At 43.8% G+C, this 18361-nt stretch overlaps 2 protein-coding genes across 4 annotated transcripts in view; both read left to right on the top strand.

Annotated features, from left to right (window-relative positions):
• The window catches only part of ARHGAP40 (Rho GTPase activating protein 40), a 42142-nt gene extending 24150 nt beyond the window's left edge, over positions 1–17992 (top strand). For both annotated transcript variants that reach the window (XM_072112152.1, XM_072112153.1), the window contains exons 6-15: positions 5896–6061; positions 7620–7711; positions 7961–8038; positions 9392–9551; positions 10473–10555; positions 11514–11720; positions 12188–12322; positions 15219–15379; positions 16353–16408; positions 17353–17992. In XM_072112152.1, the coding sequence (XP_071968253.1) occupies positions 5896–6061; positions 7620–7711; positions 7961–8038; positions 9392–9551; positions 10473–10555; positions 11514–11720; positions 12188–12322; positions 15219–15379; positions 16353–16408; positions 17353–17459 (1245 nt within the window). In that variant the 3' untranslated portion in view covers positions 17460–17992. The remainder of the gene's footprint in view (positions 1–5895; positions 6062–7619; positions 7712–7960; positions 8039–9391; positions 9552–10472; positions 10556–11513; positions 11721–12187; positions 12323–15218; positions 15380–16352; positions 16409–17352) is intronic.
• Positions 3244–5448, top strand: LOC140064857 (uncharacterized). 2 transcript variants are annotated; one of them, XM_072112151.1, is made up of 2 exons: positions 3244–4490; positions 4740–5448. In XM_072112151.1, the coding sequence occupies exons 1-2, from the start codon at positions 3244–3246 to the stop codon at positions 5245–5247; spliced, it is 1755 nt and encodes a 584-aa protein (XP_071968252.1). In that variant the 3' UTR covers positions 5248–5448. The 2 variants fall into 2 exon arrangements, with proteins under 2 accessions (XP_071968252.1, XP_071968251.1); XM_072112150.1 differs by having other exon boundaries at positions 3244–4872; positions 4945–5448.
• Positions 17993–18361: the final 369 nt, after the last annotated feature.

The following is an 18361-nucleotide window of genomic DNA, read 5'->3' as shown; positions in this document are numbered from 1 at the left end:
CAATTCAGACTGAATAATAGATAGAAATGTGCTAATTCTGTAGGTATCGGTCACATCCTTTACCTGACCTATATCATTACAACAGAAGAGAACGCCCCTATAGAAAGCGCAATCACGACATCATTACTGTTAGTAGATGTGACAGAGTATCTACACCACCTCCTATCATCACAGAGCAGACCTAGAAAACCCTCCATAGACCATGAGACGTCAGCTACAGGCTATCGCTGCCTATGGCCATGAGGCTGCTGTAAAAGTACTGTACAAGCAAAAATCTTCCACTTCTGAGCGCAAGCTGATTAAAAGTGAGGTTTTTCCATAACGTCCCCCATGACGGCCCACTAGGAGGATGACCCTTGACCTCTGTAGGGACAGGAAGCAGAGAGGTTAAAAGGCTCCCCCCCTCATCCTCCCGCCAGTGTCTTCCTGTCCCTACAGGGATCAGGTCAAGAGAGGGTCTCTCTCCTCCTAGAGGGGGGGGGGACGTTTTAAAAAAAAAAAAAAAAAACGGAAGAAGGATCTCCTTACCTGGGGTTACGCCGACTGCGGTCCAAGTTCCCCTCCGGACAGTCCTCGGTTAGCCCGGCGGCTGCGGGCTCTCCCTGGACAGGAAACTTCGTCCGGCTGGCGTCCTCTCCGGCGGGCTGGTCCGCCAGACTCTCGCGCGGACGCAGGGAACTACGTTTCCCAGAATTCCTTCTGGCCGATGACGACTTCCGGTCGCGACCGGAAGTGACCGCGGCGCCACGCGCAGAACGCGGAGGAGGCCACCGGCAGGGGGATGGGCTCCCCATGAAGGTATTTAAATCCTCAAAAGCGGGTAGTCAGTTGGTCTGAGGTCTATGTTTCGTTTTGCTTGGCTGGCCGTCCCAGACATCATAATGGCTGATGAGGCAGACTTGGGCCTACTCCACCCCCCGGTGCACGTGAGTGGTGCTGTATGGCAACATATACAATTGTTTTTTGCTGTGATCTCCAAGTCATTATCCCCTTGCCTTCCTTCCCTAGGAGCAAGTTTCTAAGGGGAAAGGCAAGGAAGAGAAATCAGGGAAGTCTGATAAAAGTAGAGAAAAACCTGAAAAAAGCAGGATTCCGGTTAAAAAATGCAGTATGTGCTTCCGTACCCTACTAGAAGGCTATAAGAAGCCGATCTGCAAAGCCTGCATTGAAGAATTTATGCGGGAGGAGAAGACGTCTTTTATGGACGAGCTTAAGTCCTTTATAGACGAGAAAGTGGGTTCTTCGGTGGCGGCGGCAACGCAGGGAGCCCCCCCACGTAAGAAAGCTCGGATAGTATCAGCGTCCTCCTCAGAGGAAGAAGAGGGGTGCATTTCAGACTCTCCTTCCTGTTCTCTGACGGGAGACCAGGATCACCAGGATCATGAGCAGGCAACAAGCTCCCGCTACTTGTTCCAAAATGATGACCTGGATGATCTTCTGAAAGCTATGCGGGATACATTGAACCTGGAGGACGAGGAGCCCCCTCTTTCTCGTGAAGATGAATTATTCGGGGGACTCAAAGCCAGGAAACAGCGTGTTTTTCCCCTTAACGATACCCTTAGGGGACTAATCAGTCAGGAATGGAGAGACCCTGAGAGGAAGATCGCGGTCTCTAAGAATTTTAGGAAACGCTTAGTCTTCGACCCTGAAGAGTCAAAGGATTGGGACTCGTTTCCCAAAGTTGATGTACAGGTTTCCAAGGTCTCTAGGAAGATGGACCTGCCCTTCGAAGATTCGGCTCAGTTAAGAGACCCGATGGACAGGAAATCTGAAGCCCTTTTAAAGAAAGCATGGGAAACCTCCATGCTAAGTCTAAAATCAAACTTAGGAGCCACCTCGGTGGCGAGAACATTATACTTCTGGCTGGGGAAATTAGAGTCCCATATCCGGGAGGGTACTCCCAGAGAAGACTTACTGGAAAGTATACCATTGCTAAGATCAGCTACTGCCTTCCTTGCTGACGCATCTGCCGAAGGAATAAGGTTTGCTGCAAAAGAAGGAGCTCTTACCAATGCCACCAGGAGGGCCTTATGGCTAAAGCAGTGGAGCGGGGACATCCGCTCTAAATCCAAATTGTGCAGCATTCCTTTCTCCGGGGACTTCGTGTTCGGACCTGAATTGGACGCTATTCTTGAAAAGGCGTCTGACAAAAAAAGGGGATTTCCGGAGTCCAAAACAATTCACAAGAAACCTTCCTTTCGTCCTTTTAGGAACACCGGAGAGACTTACCGTGGCAAGGGTAAGCAAGGACGATGGAGTTATCCCAAAGGAGGCAGGGGAAGGGGGTTCCTTTTCTCTAACCTCCCAGAGGGCCCAGGAAACAAGAAACAATGACGCCAGAGTGGGGGGGCGTCTCCTGGGATTCCTATCCCAGTGGACAAAAGTCACCTCGAATCCCTGGGTACTGTCTATCTTGGAATCAGGCTACAGGATAGAGTTCTCATCACCCCCCCCTTCTCCAAGGTTTGTCGCTCCCTTACCATCTCTCTCTCTTTCTACACATTCCTTCATTTGGCAGGAAGTTTCCCATCTGATCCACATGGGAGTGGTGGTGCCGGTCCCTCAAGAACAAGAAAAATTGGGATTCTACTCCCCGTTGTTCCTCGTCAAAAAACCAGATGGATCAAATCGCCTAATTATCAACTTGAAAGAGCTGAACCGCTTCATCGTTTACAGAAGATTTCGCATGGAGTCGGTAAGAACAGCTACCCATCTTATTCACACAGACTCCTACATGTGCACACTAGATTTAAGGGATGCATACTATCATGTACCTATCCACCCCTCATCTCAGAGATTCCTAAGATTCTCGGTTCTCTCTCCCGGGGGTTCTGTCTTACACTTTCAGTTCCGTGCACTTCCATTCGGTATCTCTTCAGCTCCAAGAGTCTTTACCAAGATTATGGTGGAGGTGGTAGCCTTTTTAAGACTACAAGGCATATCAATCATCCCTTACCTAGACGACTTGCTAATTATAGGGAAAGACAAACAAAACCTAATTTTGGCAAGAGAGTCTTCCCTAAGAATCTTAACAGAGTTGGGGTGGTTAATCAACCTGAAAAAATCAAGTTTAGTACCCTCCACTCGGAAAACCTTTTTAGGGATCATTCTAGACTCAACTCATCAAATGTCTTTTCTTCCTCAGGAGAAAATATCCAACATAATGCATCAGATTCGTTCATTCAGACGGAAGGATTCTGTACCAGTCAGACAGGCGATGAGGATCCTGGGGCTCCTCACAGCATGCCTACCTGCGGTCGCCTGGAGTCAGAGCCATACTCGGATTCTTCAGAATTGGATCCTAACTTTCTGGAACAGGAAGTCTTCAGGTCTAGACAAGAAGATCCGGATTCCTTCCTTCGTAAAGAGGGACCTACTGTGGTGGACAGAAGTGAGGAACCTAGAGAAAGGGGTATGTTGGCACCACCTCCCAACCATCACCATAGTGACGGACGCAAGCAGCTCAGGCTGGGGAGCAATCTTTCCTTCCCACTACGAGCAGGGGTCCTGGACTCTAGCCCAAGCAGGAAACAGCTCAAACTACAGGGAGTTAAGAGCAGTCTGGGAAGCGCTAAGATCGAACACGGCCTATCTGAGGAATCATCACATCCACATTCTCTCGGACAACGTCTCGACAGTGTCCTATTTAAGGAGACAAGGGGGTACAAGATCCCCAGTATTATCGAGTCTGGCTCGTACCATCTTCCAGTGGGCAGAAGAAAATATCTTTTCCATCTCAGCCACTCATTTGAAGGGATCCCTAAACAGAGAAGCGGATTATCTCAGCAGGAGGGAGATCCTACCGAACGAATGGTGTCTCAACCAGGAGATCTTCCTACACCTAACCAGCATCTGGGGCATGCCCCAAATAGACCTATTCGCCACGAGGGAGAATTCAAAATGCCAACAATACTTTTCTCTGGAGGCCGGCGAGTCCAGAGACCACTTGGACGCGTTCAGCCATCGTTGGAGCGGAAGTCTCATGTATGCCTTTCCCCCAATTCCCCTAATTGCGAGAGTACTCAGAAAAATTTTGCTCGACCGGTCAAGGGTGATCCTGATCTGCCCAAATTGGCCAAAAAGAAACTGGTACCCACTGTTGAGGTCCCTATCTGTCCAGCAACCCTTTATTCTACCGGTTCAGAAGGACCTTCTATTTCAAGGACCGATTTTCCATCCCGATCCAGGAAGACTCCGTCTGGCGGCTTGGATCCTGAGTTCGAGTTCCTAAGGTCCCAAGGTCTCTCTCGGGCTGTAATAACTACTTTAAAGGCAAGTAGAAAAAAGGTTACTTTCGCCATATATCATAAGATATGGAAAAAGTTTGTGACCTTCTGTGGGGCTAATCCCCCCTCTCAGTCTAACCCAAATATTTTACAGGTACTAGACTTCCTGCAAAAGGGACTAGAAATTGGACTCTCTACCAGCACTCTGAAAGTCCAAATTTCGGCTTTGAGCGCATTTTTCGACCATCCCCTGGCGGACCACAGGTGGGTCAAAAGATTTATTGCAGCTGCAAATAGAATTAGGCCTCAGATTCTGAAGCGGGTTCCCTCCTGGGATCTCTCCCTGGTTCTGGATGCTCTCTCCAGACCTCCCTTTGAGCCTTTAAAGGACGCTAGTATAAAAAACTTAACTTTAAAGACTTCCTTATTAGTAGCTGTGACTTCGGCTAGAAGGCTGGGGGAACTCCAAGCCATTTCTATTAGAGAACCATATATGTGTATTCTCCCCGACAGGATAACTCTGACTCTGGACCCAAGCTTTGTTCCAAAAGTGGCGTCTAGGTTTCACAAGATTCAAGAAATAATCCTTCCATCATTCTACGGGAATCCTTCTTCAAGCAAGGAATTGGAGTGGCATTCCCTGGATGTAAGACGTTCGGTCTTAGAGTACTTGAAGGTTACAAAATCCTGGCGCAAAGATCACAATCTCTTTGTTCAGTTTCAGGGGAAGAACAAAGGGGTAAAGGCATCCAAAACCACGATCGCCAGATGGTTAAAGACTGCCATAGCCTCTTGTTACACAGAACAAGGGAAGGAAGTTCCTCCTAATCTTAAAGCCCATTCCACCAGAGCCATATCCGCCTCCTGGGCAGAGAAGAGGGGCGCTTCTCTTGAACAAATCTGCAGAGCTGCCACCTGGGCTTCTTCATCCACCTTTGCAAAACATTATCGGTTGGACTTACCTAACTCACAGGATCTCGCCTTCGGTCAGAAGGTTCTCCAGGCTGTGGTCCCACCCTAACTCTACTAATTTTGTAGATCTCCTAGTGGGCCGTCATGGGGGACGTTATGGAAATTGTGAATTAGACTCACCGGTAATTCGGTTTCCATCTAGTCCTCCATGACGGCCTATATATATTTCCCTCCCATGTTTTCTTACACTCTGTTGTTAATTTCTGTATGTGATGTCAAAACATGCAGAATAAAATTACGTTGTATCTTCCACCGGTGTAGTTATTTGGTAGACACTGGCGGGAGGATGAGGGGGGGAGCCTTTTAACCTCTCTGCTTCCTGTCCCTACAGAGGTCAAGGGTCATCCTCCTAGTGGGCCGTCATGGAGGACTAGATGGAAACCGAATTACCGGTGAGTCTAATTCACAATTTTTTTTTTTAAAAAAAGTTTGTCAATAATAAAAAAAAACTAAACGGCATTTTGAATAGAGTCCAAAATGTTGTAACTAGAGCTCATTCAAGATGGCAGCCCCATAACCATGGCCATACATTCACTTAGAGAACTTTTCTACTTGCCTCTTCTCCTCAAGCCTACTTGCCGAGTGGAGAACTTTTACAAATCATTGAAATGAGAAACCTATATCACTTACAGGGTTTTATGACTCTTCTTCAATGATGAGCTTGTCACATATCTCACCCTGCTTCTTGTATCTGTAGCATTTTCAGATCCAGAAGGGAAGGCTTGGTGTGACGCGGATTTCTGACTTGTCCTCTAGTGACATGAAGCAGGTGCCTACACTCGCTCTCATTGAACTGACTGCACTTTGGGATGTTTTAGGATTGGATTTTAAAAGGAATAAAGCAGTCAAGCGTAGACCTGCGGGTAAGTACACCCTACTCTTGTCCTTATAAATATACAGCAGTACAAATCGAACCCACAAAGAAGGCTGGTCTGTAAGGGGTGATGGCTATTTTGAAATCTAGGGTGATGCCTCTGGAATCTCAACTATGCAGGGACACTTTCCCAGTCATGACCATAAAAAAACCTATTACAATCTACAGCGGGTATGGAAATTATTCAGACCCTTTCACATTTTCACTTTGATTCATAGCGGCCAATTGGCAAGATGAAAAAAGTTATTTTTTTTAGCTCGATAATGTTCACTCAGCACCCCATCTTGACAGATGTTTCAGAAATTAGCAAAAATATCTAAACAAGAAAAACTGAAATATCACATGGCCGGAAATATTCAGTCCCTTTGCTGTGACACTCATAATTAACTCACACGCTGTCCATTTCCTTCTAATCCTCCTTGAGATGGTTCTACTCCTTCATTGGAGTCCAGCTGTGTTTAATGAAACTGAATGGACTTGATTAGGAAAGGCACACATCTGTCTATGTAAGACCTTGCAGTGCATGTCATGGCACATGAGAATCATGAGGTCTAAAGAACTGCCCAAGAGTCACAATTGTGGCAAGGTATAGATCTGGCCAAGGTTACAAAATAATTTATGCAGCACTCAAGGTTCCTAAGAGCATGAGGGGCATAAAGATGTGTGTGGAGAAAACCAGGCTCTTTTGATCACCTGCCAAATACAATCCCATCATGCTATGTGGGTACAATTGAATTTAAGATGAATTTGGCCAAGTACAGAGATTTCCTGGATGAAAACCTCTTCCAGAGTGTTCTGGACCTCAGACTGGGCTGAAGGTTCACCTTCCAACAAGACAATGACCTAAGCAACAGCTAAAATAACAAAGCAGAGACTTCAGAACATCTCTGTGACCATTCCTGACTGGCTCAGTCCGAGCCGGATCTAAACCCAATTGAGCATATCTGGAGAGACTGGAAAATGGCTTCCACCGATGTTCACTATCCAACCTGAGGGAACTGGAGAGAATCTGCAAGGAAGAGGCAGGGGATTCCTAAATCTAGGGTGGAAAAACTTGTAGCATCTTCCCAAGAAGACTAATGACTGTACTAGCTCCAAAGCTGCTTCTACTCAACACTGAGCAAAGGGGCTGAATACTAATCACCAGGAGCTGAATACATATTACCATATTAAATTTTTTATATATGTATACATTTCTGATTTTTTTTTTAAAAAAAATTTTCTGTCAAGATGTTGGACATTAATGAGCACAAAAAAATACTTTTTTGATTTTGCCAATTGGCTGCAATGAAACAAAAAGTTAAAAATTTTAATTGGTCTGTATACTTTCCATGCCCACTGTACTTTGTGCATAACGGTCCAAGCACTCCTCCAGTGTTCCTCCATACAAGCCACCTATTTTAGCCCTTCCTACCCTATTCTTTAATATCCCTCTGAAACATTGAGACCCTTGGCCTTACCTTAAGCTATGAAATGGTCCAGGTATATACTTTTTTCTAGATAAAACCCACTAGTGACTCCTTTCTTGTCCTTTTTATATTAATCAGACAGTCGGTTATTTGGAGTACCTCTCAATACTCTTCTGGAACATGATCGAAAGCTAATAAGCCAAACGCAGGTCCCGCTCATCCTGCAAGCGGTAAGTATTCTTCACTTATTAGCTCTCACATGCTTAAGCTGAGTGACGCAGACCCAAGATATTCTGTAACTGAATGGTAGGATGTTGGGGATAGTCGTTTTTACCGGGGGTGGTACCAATGCTAATACCCGCCCTCTGCTGCTTTGTTTCTGTTCTGGACATCATATGGTACTGAAAATTTGTTTGGAAATGTCCTTTTATGGTATTTGGTTATACTATAGGTCATAACTAATGTATATTTCTCCATAGATTCTCAACTGTGTAGAGAAGAACGGTCTTGAGCTTCAGGGTATTTTAAGAATCTGTGGCTCCCAAGCACGCATAAAGGTAATAACTACTCTCTTTCCGAATACGGTTTAAAATAAACACCTTCATCCACAAAGCTCTGCACAATGCTGCACCTCTCCACTCTTATTTCAGTCTATCGCCCCGGATTAGCAAATGTGCTCTTAAGACCCCTCTCTTTTAGGCAGGCTTATCACAATCCCTATCTGCATGAGACTTCAACTTTCTTTACTAACCCATCCTGTGTCCTCCTAAAAACATGTGAGAGGAGGGCTCTGATTCTTATTTGCTTGTGGCCTCCAGAGATGGGAAGTAAGACTTCTCCGCACAGAGACTTTGCCAGTTAAGGCCGCTTTACAAGCGTGTGGAGATTTACAGCCATTGATGCTCCACTGGGGAATTCTGGAAAATATGCAAAAAAATTTTTAGGATGAGATAAGGGGAAAACCACCTCTTTTAGCTGCCTTGTAAGGCAGCCCCCTTAATATTAAGTATCACTCTCAAGAAGACTAATGACATGATGCAGGATTAAAGGGGTTTTCCCACAAACAAAGTTATGCCCTATTCTGTGGATAGGGCCTAACTTGCTGATTGGTGGGGGTCTCCGTGATGAGACCCCCACAGATCACAAGAACTGAGGGTCCACACGGCGCTTGGCAATCTCCATCAGCTTCATACATATTAAGGCTGCATTCACACGACCGCAAGGGGGACGTATATACGGCCGACGTATATACGGCCGATATACGTCCCCCATAGACGGCAATGGGCATGCGGCACCCTACGGGAGCGGTACGGTGCTGCACACGTGCAGCACCGTACTGCTCCGTGCCCCGTGAAAAAATAGGACATGTCCTATTTTTTCAGGGCATACGGCGCCGTGCGCCATATATCCCTATGGAGAGGGGCGGGGGTGAGCAGCGCTCTCCCCCTCCTCCTCTCCCCACGCGCTGCCGTGTGCCCGCCGTGCTATGGTACGGCGGGCACCAGTCGTGTGAATGCAGCCTAACACAGGTAAACTCCTCTAAAGGAGTTCTAAAAAGAAAAATGAACTGACCATCAGCCTAATAATGGGAGCAGTCATCTTTGGGTTGCTATTTTTACTATCATATTGGACATCATTTTGGACATGACAACAGATACCATCCAGTATATGTGGACAGAACCGAATTCTCTGCATTAACAATATGATTTTTTTTTTTTAAGCCACACATCCCATGGGCTGACCATGTCATGTATATGGAACAAGGCTGGCTCATTGGGCAGAGTTACAGAGCTAAACTTTGACAGTCAATGGAATACTTGAGGCTTGCATATGGGAATGTATTGGAGCTGTCTAAAAGGCTTGAAAGATTTGAAAAGTTTTTAATATATTTTTATGTTATTCCTTTTTAGTCCCTACAGCAGCGTTTAGAGAGGAATTTCTACGCTGGCCTCTTCTCCTGGGATGAAGTCAATCCACACGATGCTGCCGGCCTCCTGAAGCTCTTCCTCCGAGAGCTGCCTGCCCCATTACTTACTGCTGAATACCTACCTGCCTTCACTGCTGTCCAAAGTTAGTACTAATACTACACTAGTTTGTGGACCAGCCACGGTTTAAAAAAAAAAAAAAAAAACTGGCAGGGCCATCTTTAAAACATGCCTAACCTTTGTACAATGTCATGACTAGTCCATTGTGTGTACGTGAGGTCATACAGGAAACTTGTAATCTTCGTTTTCTAGCAGTTACAATGTATACAGCCTGTATCTGTAGTTTGCAGTACACCTGGTGGTAGGAGATCTAGCTGTTGTGATGCATCTATTATCAGGCGAGTTGAGGCTGAGGCCTCAGGACAGCAGGGTGCAATAAATCGTGTGTACGTATCTATATACATAACCAAAGAATATGGGGGAGGGGTGTCATTTGACCATTTCTTGCCTCCGAAAGACTTGACTGTTGCCCTGTTCACTTACCAACTGCATAGAGCTATGGGATTGCTCCAATACCATATATTTTTTTTAAGTGCAATAATGTAACCCCATATAAGACTAGGCTACAGCTCATAACATGACACTGGTTACATTGTTAACTTTGGGATTGTCATGTCTGATAAGTGTCATGGTTGATGGTTTTTATTGAGCAAATGAAGTGTTACTCTATCCTCTCCAGTCGGAAGTAAACTATGATGGATGTTATGTAATGCAATAACTGGCATCATTATGGGCACTACCATAAAAGATTACATTACCATAAAAGGAAATTTAGTCTACATTGTATTTGGGAGCAGGATTTTCTACATATAAAGTATATGTTGTGTAATGAAGATGAAACTCCAGACAACCTGTAATCATCATCATTGGGCAATGGGAGAGCAGGTTTTTCCTGAATATTTCATTGTATTGTCCCTACAAGGTATATAATGGATCTTTATTTTAGGTTCTGTTATGTAATGAAGAAACTAAATGCATCAGTTTTTTATTTTCATTTTTTTAACAGAAATCACGGATTTAAAGCAGAGACTCCAAGCTCTCAACTTGCTCATCTTGGTTCTCCCAGAGGCAAATCGCAGCACCTTAAAGGTACCATTACTAGATACAAGTCTGTAGGTGATCCGCTGCATTACTTTCTCAATTCTCGAGATGAAAGATATATATTTATTTCTTTCTTTCTTCTTTTTTTTTTTTTTTTTTTTTGTCCTTTTACATTTATGCAAATTCTATTTTTATTTTAAGTCTGCATTCCAGTAAAGAGTTATTCCCTTTGTCACTTCTGAGCACTGGCACACCATTTATATAGTGGTCTGTCTAATAGAAGTAAATGCAGAGCGTTTGACCTACTGATTCTTATTTATGGGGTGCACATGCCCCCCATCCCTGTTATTCTGATTGGTGGGATCCTCTTCAGGGGCAGTTTCAGACAGGGCTGTGGAGTCGGTAAGCCAAACCTCCGTCTCGGACTCCTCAATTTCCTGAACTTTGACTCCAGATCCTCTAAAATTGTCATAGACTCCGACTCCACAGGCCTGGTTTTAGAGGACCATGGTTGGCATGTGAATCACGGTCCATGTTGTGTCCTGTTTCACGAAACCGACCACAATGCAAAGGATGTGAATTCCTATGATGCGAGTCCTATCTTTTGCATTGTTGTTGGTCTGTGAAACTAGACACTACAATTTCATGATTCAAAGTCCAACCATGGTCAGCTGAAACTGCCCTAAAATGAGCATCTCTTATTGAAATGTATTGACTCGCATAATGTATAGATATTTGGAGTCCTCCACAGCAAAAAGGCATTTTCTATCTGAACCAGACAATTTAGGAACAGACCCTATACCCAAACTTGTGGACCCTATAACCATAGCTCTATGGAATGGATCCCTTCACTTTACACAATTCATTATTTATCATAGTATATAAGACTATATTCACACACTGCGCTCCTAATTAAAGTCTCTATTGTCTCCTGTACCCGAGATATCACTTCCATATCTCTTGCTGCCTATAGTAACCATGACGTCTTATCCCCCTTGGCTTGTAGGCATTGCTGGAATTTCTCCGTAAGGTGGTTTCTCATGAAAAGTGTAACCTCATGTCGCTGTGGAACATTGCCACCATCATGGCACCTAATCTTTTCCTCTATCGAGGGAGCAATGGCAAGAGCCAAGAAGGTGGAGAGAAACAGCAAGCGGAGGGGGTGGCTGGTCTGGTCAAGGCCATGGTGCATTACCAAGACCTGCTATGGACGGTGAGTAGCTCTATGAATGTCTGCTGCCATAGTTATATGACAGACTTGACCTAGAATACAGACTGTTCTCCAAATTAAAGTTAATTATGAAGTGCCACATGACGCATTAAGATGTGTAAGACATACCTGAAGCATACCTCAGCTGCCAGCACATTACTCCAGTATGTGTACACGTGGAGTAATACATTTTATGGTCATTATGTAATGTGTAATTTTCCTTTTTTAGGAGCTCTCCTCTATCTGTAGTTTATGGTCTTCTATATGGTGGTGGGTGGAGACCTAGCTGCTGTGACTCTCCTCTATGCATAGAGCTACTATGTAATGTGACGGCTTCTGTCCATATTGCTAGCAAGACAGAATTTAGCAGAGATTTTGGTGTGTAAAGAAGATTAGGAAGAGACAAAGTAGCATAACAGCTAAAAACACCCAGAAAGTATTAATCCCAATGCATTTATGATATATTTTAGGTTCCCACCTTCTTGCTGTCTCAGGTCCGTAAGCTGAATGAGAACAGCAGTAAGAGATCCAATGAACGACGGCTGCTCAATTTCCTGCGCAAGATGAACATTGACAAGGAAAGGCCGGAGAAGAATCACACGGAGGTGTGTAGACGTTTAGAGGATTTAGGAAGGGCACATACCACGCTTTGTTTATCCTGCATTATTTATATGGGAGTTACACATTGACATGCGGTATAATTGGATTATCTCTATACTTAGTCTTAACTTTAGTTTATGGGATAGCTGCTACTGCATGCACAAATTTGCAGAGAATGTCCCATTTACCTAAATGGGGTTAATAAATAAAACAGATACCTGCTGCATACATTTCCATTCAAGAAATGCATGTGAGAAATCTGCATCTGCACACGGTCAGGATTTTGTATTAGTATTTTTAAGACAAAATAAGGAATGGCCCAAAACATGTAACAGTTGCAGATATTTCCATTATACTTTTTCCGTGTGTAGGTTCCACTTCTGGTTTTGGCTTAAAAATACTGATGCAAAAACCTGATCAAATACTGACAGTGTGCAGATACCCTTATAGTCTGGGACACATCTTCATCTTAACATCAACCAATTACTCTCTGATCCAGGATTCTTGGTGCTGTACACAGTGATTATGGTAAATTTTGACTTCACGTCAAAATGTATTGATGTCCACAGAAAGACTATGGTGAAGCAGGGAGTAATAGACTCCCTGCTCTGCCTATCACAGCTAAACTGTGTATTGGGGGCCACCATGACACTACTTTGCCTCGATCACCAGAAATCCCATGTCTGTGCCAGTGTAGATACCCTGTTTCCCCGAAAATAAGACAGTGTCTTATATTAATTTTTGCTCCTAAAGAGGCGCTAGGTCTTATTTTTAGGGGATGTTTTAATTTTTCCATGAACAAGAATTTACATTTATTGTTGAACAAAAAAACAACTTCTCTAACATCCTTATGACTCTCCAAACTCTGAATTTCATGCTGTATTTAGTAAAAGCACTTTCCATAAAACGTTCCTTCTTATCCTGGTCGCTGCTGGGATCACATTTGCAGCACAACAGCCTGTGATATAATTCCATGGATTCTTCCCCATGTCACAACCTTCTGCAGCATCTAAAAGATTTCCTAATACTAATGTATGGTGCGGGAGGAGCTGCTGCAATCACTGCCGCTGGGTCTTATTTTCAGGGGAGGCCTTATATTTCTAAGCCTGAACAAAATTGTACTAGGTCTTATTTTCGGGGGATGTCTTATTTTAGGGGAAACAGGGTAGTCCTCCAACTACTCGCCCTGCTCACCAGGTTGCCAAATAACCAGGAATAACCTAAGAAAGTCCTGTAATTCGCCATCTTTAAAGGGTGGTCCAGAAAAATGGTTCTTAAAATATGACCTACAAATGTAGAATCTACTATAATTTCATTAAAGGAAATCAACCACCAAGATGAAGGATTGTAAACCAAGCACACTGACCTACTGGTGTGTGCACCCTCTGCCATAATCCACTTTTCTTTAAACTTCTTATGTCCTTGTTTATAAAGAAAAAAAAAGCTTTAAAAATATGCAAATGAGCCTTACTGATTCCAGGATCCGTTAACATATACTGTATGGAGCCTGGAGCCCCTGGGCTCATTTGCATAATTTTAAAGTCCTTTTTTTTTTAACCGGGCATAATAAGCTAAAAGAAGAGCAGATCCTGCCAGGGAGGGGGCACACACAAGTATGCCTGTGTACTTGGTTAACAATCCTTCATCCTGGTTATAGATGTCCTTTTAAACATGTCATTTCCCTTCTATTATTCCCACATTGGATGTTCTGTAGTTTTTTCTTTTACATCGATACACAACTGTTCCTCCCCTCCCTTCTGTTTCCAAATTTCATTTGTTTGTGACCAAAGGTGGTTGGCTTCCCTCCATGGTTTAGGGTAACGGCAGTCTTCCATTATTAACCCACTCACCATCCAATGTTTACTTACAGTAGATTACTAGTGATAAGTGAACCTGTTAAAATGTAAAAACCATGTTCAGATCCAATCAGTAACGCGGGTTCTGGCACTGATTGCGGGTGTAAAATGTTTAAATGCATTAAGCAATGCCAGTGGCATTTATATGGCTGTGGGCACTGGCGCTGCCATTTTGGGGTGGGTCGTTTCTCCCCAAGCATGTCATTGGAAGCAACGATCCTGCCCAAAATGGCGACGCCCTGTGCTCTCAACCACTGCCATTTAAAGGCCACCGACAGTGTGCGCTAACGGCAGGGGGGGTTAAGCCAAACCCAGACCTCAACTTCTAATGAAGTTCAGGGGCAGGTGTGGGGGAACTCAAACCTGTAAAGTTTGGTTGAAATCTCCACATTGCTGCGTAGGTGTGCTGAACACTACTATACATTACATATTTGTATGGTATATATAGTTTCAAAAAATTTACTGAACAAGTACTTTAATGTGAAAAGTAGCTGAACTGCAGCTCTTAAAGATGGTTACTACACCGGGAATTCTGCACAATTCTCCTGTGTTGCTCCTCTACTAGAGACTTCAGGAATCATCTGTGAGGTGGAGGTCCTTGACGTACCACCCCTACAGGTCTGCATATTAATATTCTGTCCTTTGGTCCTAAATTACTGACCTGGAAAACCCCTTTAAGAACTTGCAGTTTACTGTGGAAGTTTGTAGCCCACGTGTTCTGCTGCTGTTGTCACTCGGTCACGTCCACCTCTTTATGAATTGTCCGCTTTGCCCATAGTACAGGGCACTTTAGGAAGGAAGGGTGCTGTGTAATGGGTGCTATAGAGTGTACCCCTTATTTTATACATTCAATAGATGTCCTAATGAAAAGACCCCTCAATGTAAAAATCTATTTAGCTCGATTGAATGGACAAATGATACGTCCTTGAAATTTCATAACAGGCTTGGCTTCACGAGAATGAATTGGAATCTTATGACTCTGACACTTAGTCATTATTACATTTTGTTACTTTGTTATGTTTCCTTGTTTCTTCCTCCCTTTCAGCCCTGTAAACAAGTAAAGATCCGAGCCTCGATATTTGTGAAGGATTCCTTGGCCATCCAACTGAACGAGGGCACGCAGGCCGCAGATGTCCTCAAGAAATTCCAGGAACACGTTGGCAATCGTAGCTGGCAAATGGTCAGCACCATGGGCCTGATGAAATGGTACAAACCCTACATTTCAAGATGGATATTCAGAGTTTTTCAGATCTTCAGGTTGTATCTACTGATGACTTCAATGAAGTTGTTCTAGCAGGGTTACACTCCTAGGCTTCACTGGTTGGATGTCATCTCATAGGCAGCCATCACCCCATAGTAATGAATAAAGCAGCATGAGCACCTCTACCATGAGAGATCAATGACCCCAAAGATGTTGAGTATAAGGGTCAAATATTCCTGTAGCGCCTCCTCAGGGGAATGAAGAATTTTATTATTCCTATTTAATCCGGTTAAGTAATTATAAATAGTTACATAATTAATAGAGTTGGAAAAATACTTCTGTCTATCAAGATCAAACAAGGAAAGCAAGGAACAGCGGTAATGGGTAGTAATGTATGGAAATAGCATTCTATATTCTAACATCACCATCCATTATTTTGCTCTTCTTGAAGCTCTCTGCTGTGACCTGCTCATTAGCATGATGTTAAAAGTTGATTTTAGAAGGAAGGGATAATAAAAATAAGATTATAACCTTAGTCTTGGTGCCTGGGTCCCTGGTCTATTGATGATAAATGGTAGAAACAAATCCAATACAAAGGGGCACTTTTACTGACCCGTCCGAGTCCCGATCCCTGATCCGGACTCTCAGACGACAATGCACTGTGCTGTGATCTATGTAGATTGCTTGGTTTGGCTTGGCTTGCGACACAAATTTAAATGTTAAATCCCGCGCCCCCCCCCCCCCCCGATTTGTGTCCCGTGAAAGCCGAACCCCGATAAGTCAGGAAACCCGACGAAAATGTGGCCGCAGGACCCTTAATAAATAAGCCCCAATATCTTAACATGAAAGCAAAAGCAGGCTGCAGTGCACAGAACAACCACTGGGTGGCCACACATACATGTATAGAAGGGTGAAGATGCATCACAAAATACTGTATTTTGAACATTCTCTGACCCTTCTTATGTTCTCATCTTTCAGTAATAGTTCCTTTGCCTTTCCAAATCTGGAGCTTTATGAAGTTGGAGGAAACATTGGTAAGTAGCTTTTCAGTTTATACCAAAACGCTAAGACCTGACGCTGCAGTCACACAAAAAGTACTCGACCCCCACACCACTTAAAGGGAACCTACCACCACAAATCTACCTATAGGTAGATTGGGTGGTAGGTGGATCAATGAGACGTGAGGATAGCCCTTTTAAGGGCTAATCCTCACATCCCCGCAATTTTTTGGTAACTTGTCTAACGTTTATGCTAATTTTATTATGCGGCTACTGGGGCGTGGAGTAGCCGCATCTGAGGTTACATGAGGCGGCTACTCCACGCCCGGTAGCCTCTTTTCTCCTCCTACTTACCCTCGTCCAACGATCCTGCAGTCTGCGCATGCGGCTTCGGAGCAGTGACCGCGCAGGCGCGGGCCTGCTGTTCTGCGCCAGGCCCGCAATGTTTGTATCTGTTAATCACTAGTGTTAACCCCAACTCTCCCAATAACATGCCTGTTTGGGTTAGAAAATATTAGTGGGGTCCTAGCATTCGGACTTCAACTGATCAGATTGTGGATAGGGGATAAAATTCAAACTTAGTACAACCCCTTTAAGAGGACTTTTGGTCACCTGTTCTTCTAATCGCTGGGAGTCCTATCCCCTGTACTCCAGCACATTCCCTATTCTGTAGATAGTGGATACATTTCTATTCATACACAGCCCCTTTAATAGAGCGAATTGGGTGATTAGTGTCATTTAGGCCTTACAGGTAGAGTCAGCAGATTTCTAACATCTAATGGGGACAGGGACTGATGTGACAAGCTCAGTGCAGCCCTGCGTAATCTATGCGCGCTATATAAATAAAGGAATTATTATTATTCTTATAATTAATGTCTATGTCCAGTTTTGATCATGTAGAACTACTTTTTTGTTTTGAAATTTCTGCTACAAATCTGTGAAGTTATAATATAATGTATCTAATATCTATGTCTGCCTAGGTGAGCACTGCCTGGATCCGGACACCTACTTATTGGACTTGTACAATGCCAATCCTAACGGAGAATGGGTGATCAAGCCAAGCCCACCTACCACACCTACCTTATAGGAACTGCTTATAACTTTGCAAACAGTAAGCACATTACAGAGCCCTGGAAATGTGGAGCCCCTTCACTTTGAGACATGGAGTGATGGAGTCTAATCTATCTGGGTTCCATATACAGGAGAACATACTGTATATCTGATTATCCGCCACAAGAAGCAGTGCCCTGACCTTTCGGCGTTCATGGGACCATTTAGGACTTTCTATGCTAAATATAAGAGTAATGGCCTCGCTGTCCATTGCCAAATGTCAATCATTTAGGTAGAAACATTCTTTCTGAAATCTAAACAGTTAAATGGGAATCAATGGAGTGAAGTTCTTTCACTTCACCACCACCAGAGGGCAGCTTCCTCCTTTTTGTATTTTGGACAGCGGTTTTTGAGAGATCTCCGTCTGCTCCTGTATTGTACAATGATGGTCGTTCATTCTATATGTTGATACTGAGTTTGTCTCTATTATTATTTTTTTACGTCACCTTTTTGTTACATCTGTATTTAATGTACGATAATTAAAACCGGAAATTAATGAACGTTTATACAAAAAAAGTCTTGTGTTTTTTTTTTTTGTTTTTTTTTTTAAATTCTATATATTTTTTTTGTACTACAAACATGTTGTGCTCAGGGACGGGCGACCGGTTCTAGTTCATGAGGACCGGCAGCTGTATGTGAGTCTGCAAAATGACTGTAATTATGGAATCAGCCGGAGCCCGTGCTACTGGGGAACAAAGGCATGTAATGGGGTGTATCATGGGTGGGGGGGTGCCGCCAGATGCAAAGCATTTAACCCTATGTTAGCTGGTCTCCTGATGAATCTTTTGTCACATCCATGTGCGTTGATTTATATGATTAATCCTCCGTAATTTCTTCCATAACCCGGCTCCACATCCCCGCTACCCCGAGGTACAGACA

Source organism: Engystomops pustulosus, chromosome 6, assembly GCF_040894005.1.
Source record: "Engystomops pustulosus chromosome 6, aEngPut4.maternal, whole genome shotgun sequence".
NCBI classification, from domain to species: domain Eukaryota; kingdom Metazoa; phylum Chordata; class Amphibia; order Anura; family Leptodactylidae; genus Engystomops; species Engystomops pustulosus.
This window is presented reverse-complemented; position numbering and strand designations above follow the sequence as displayed.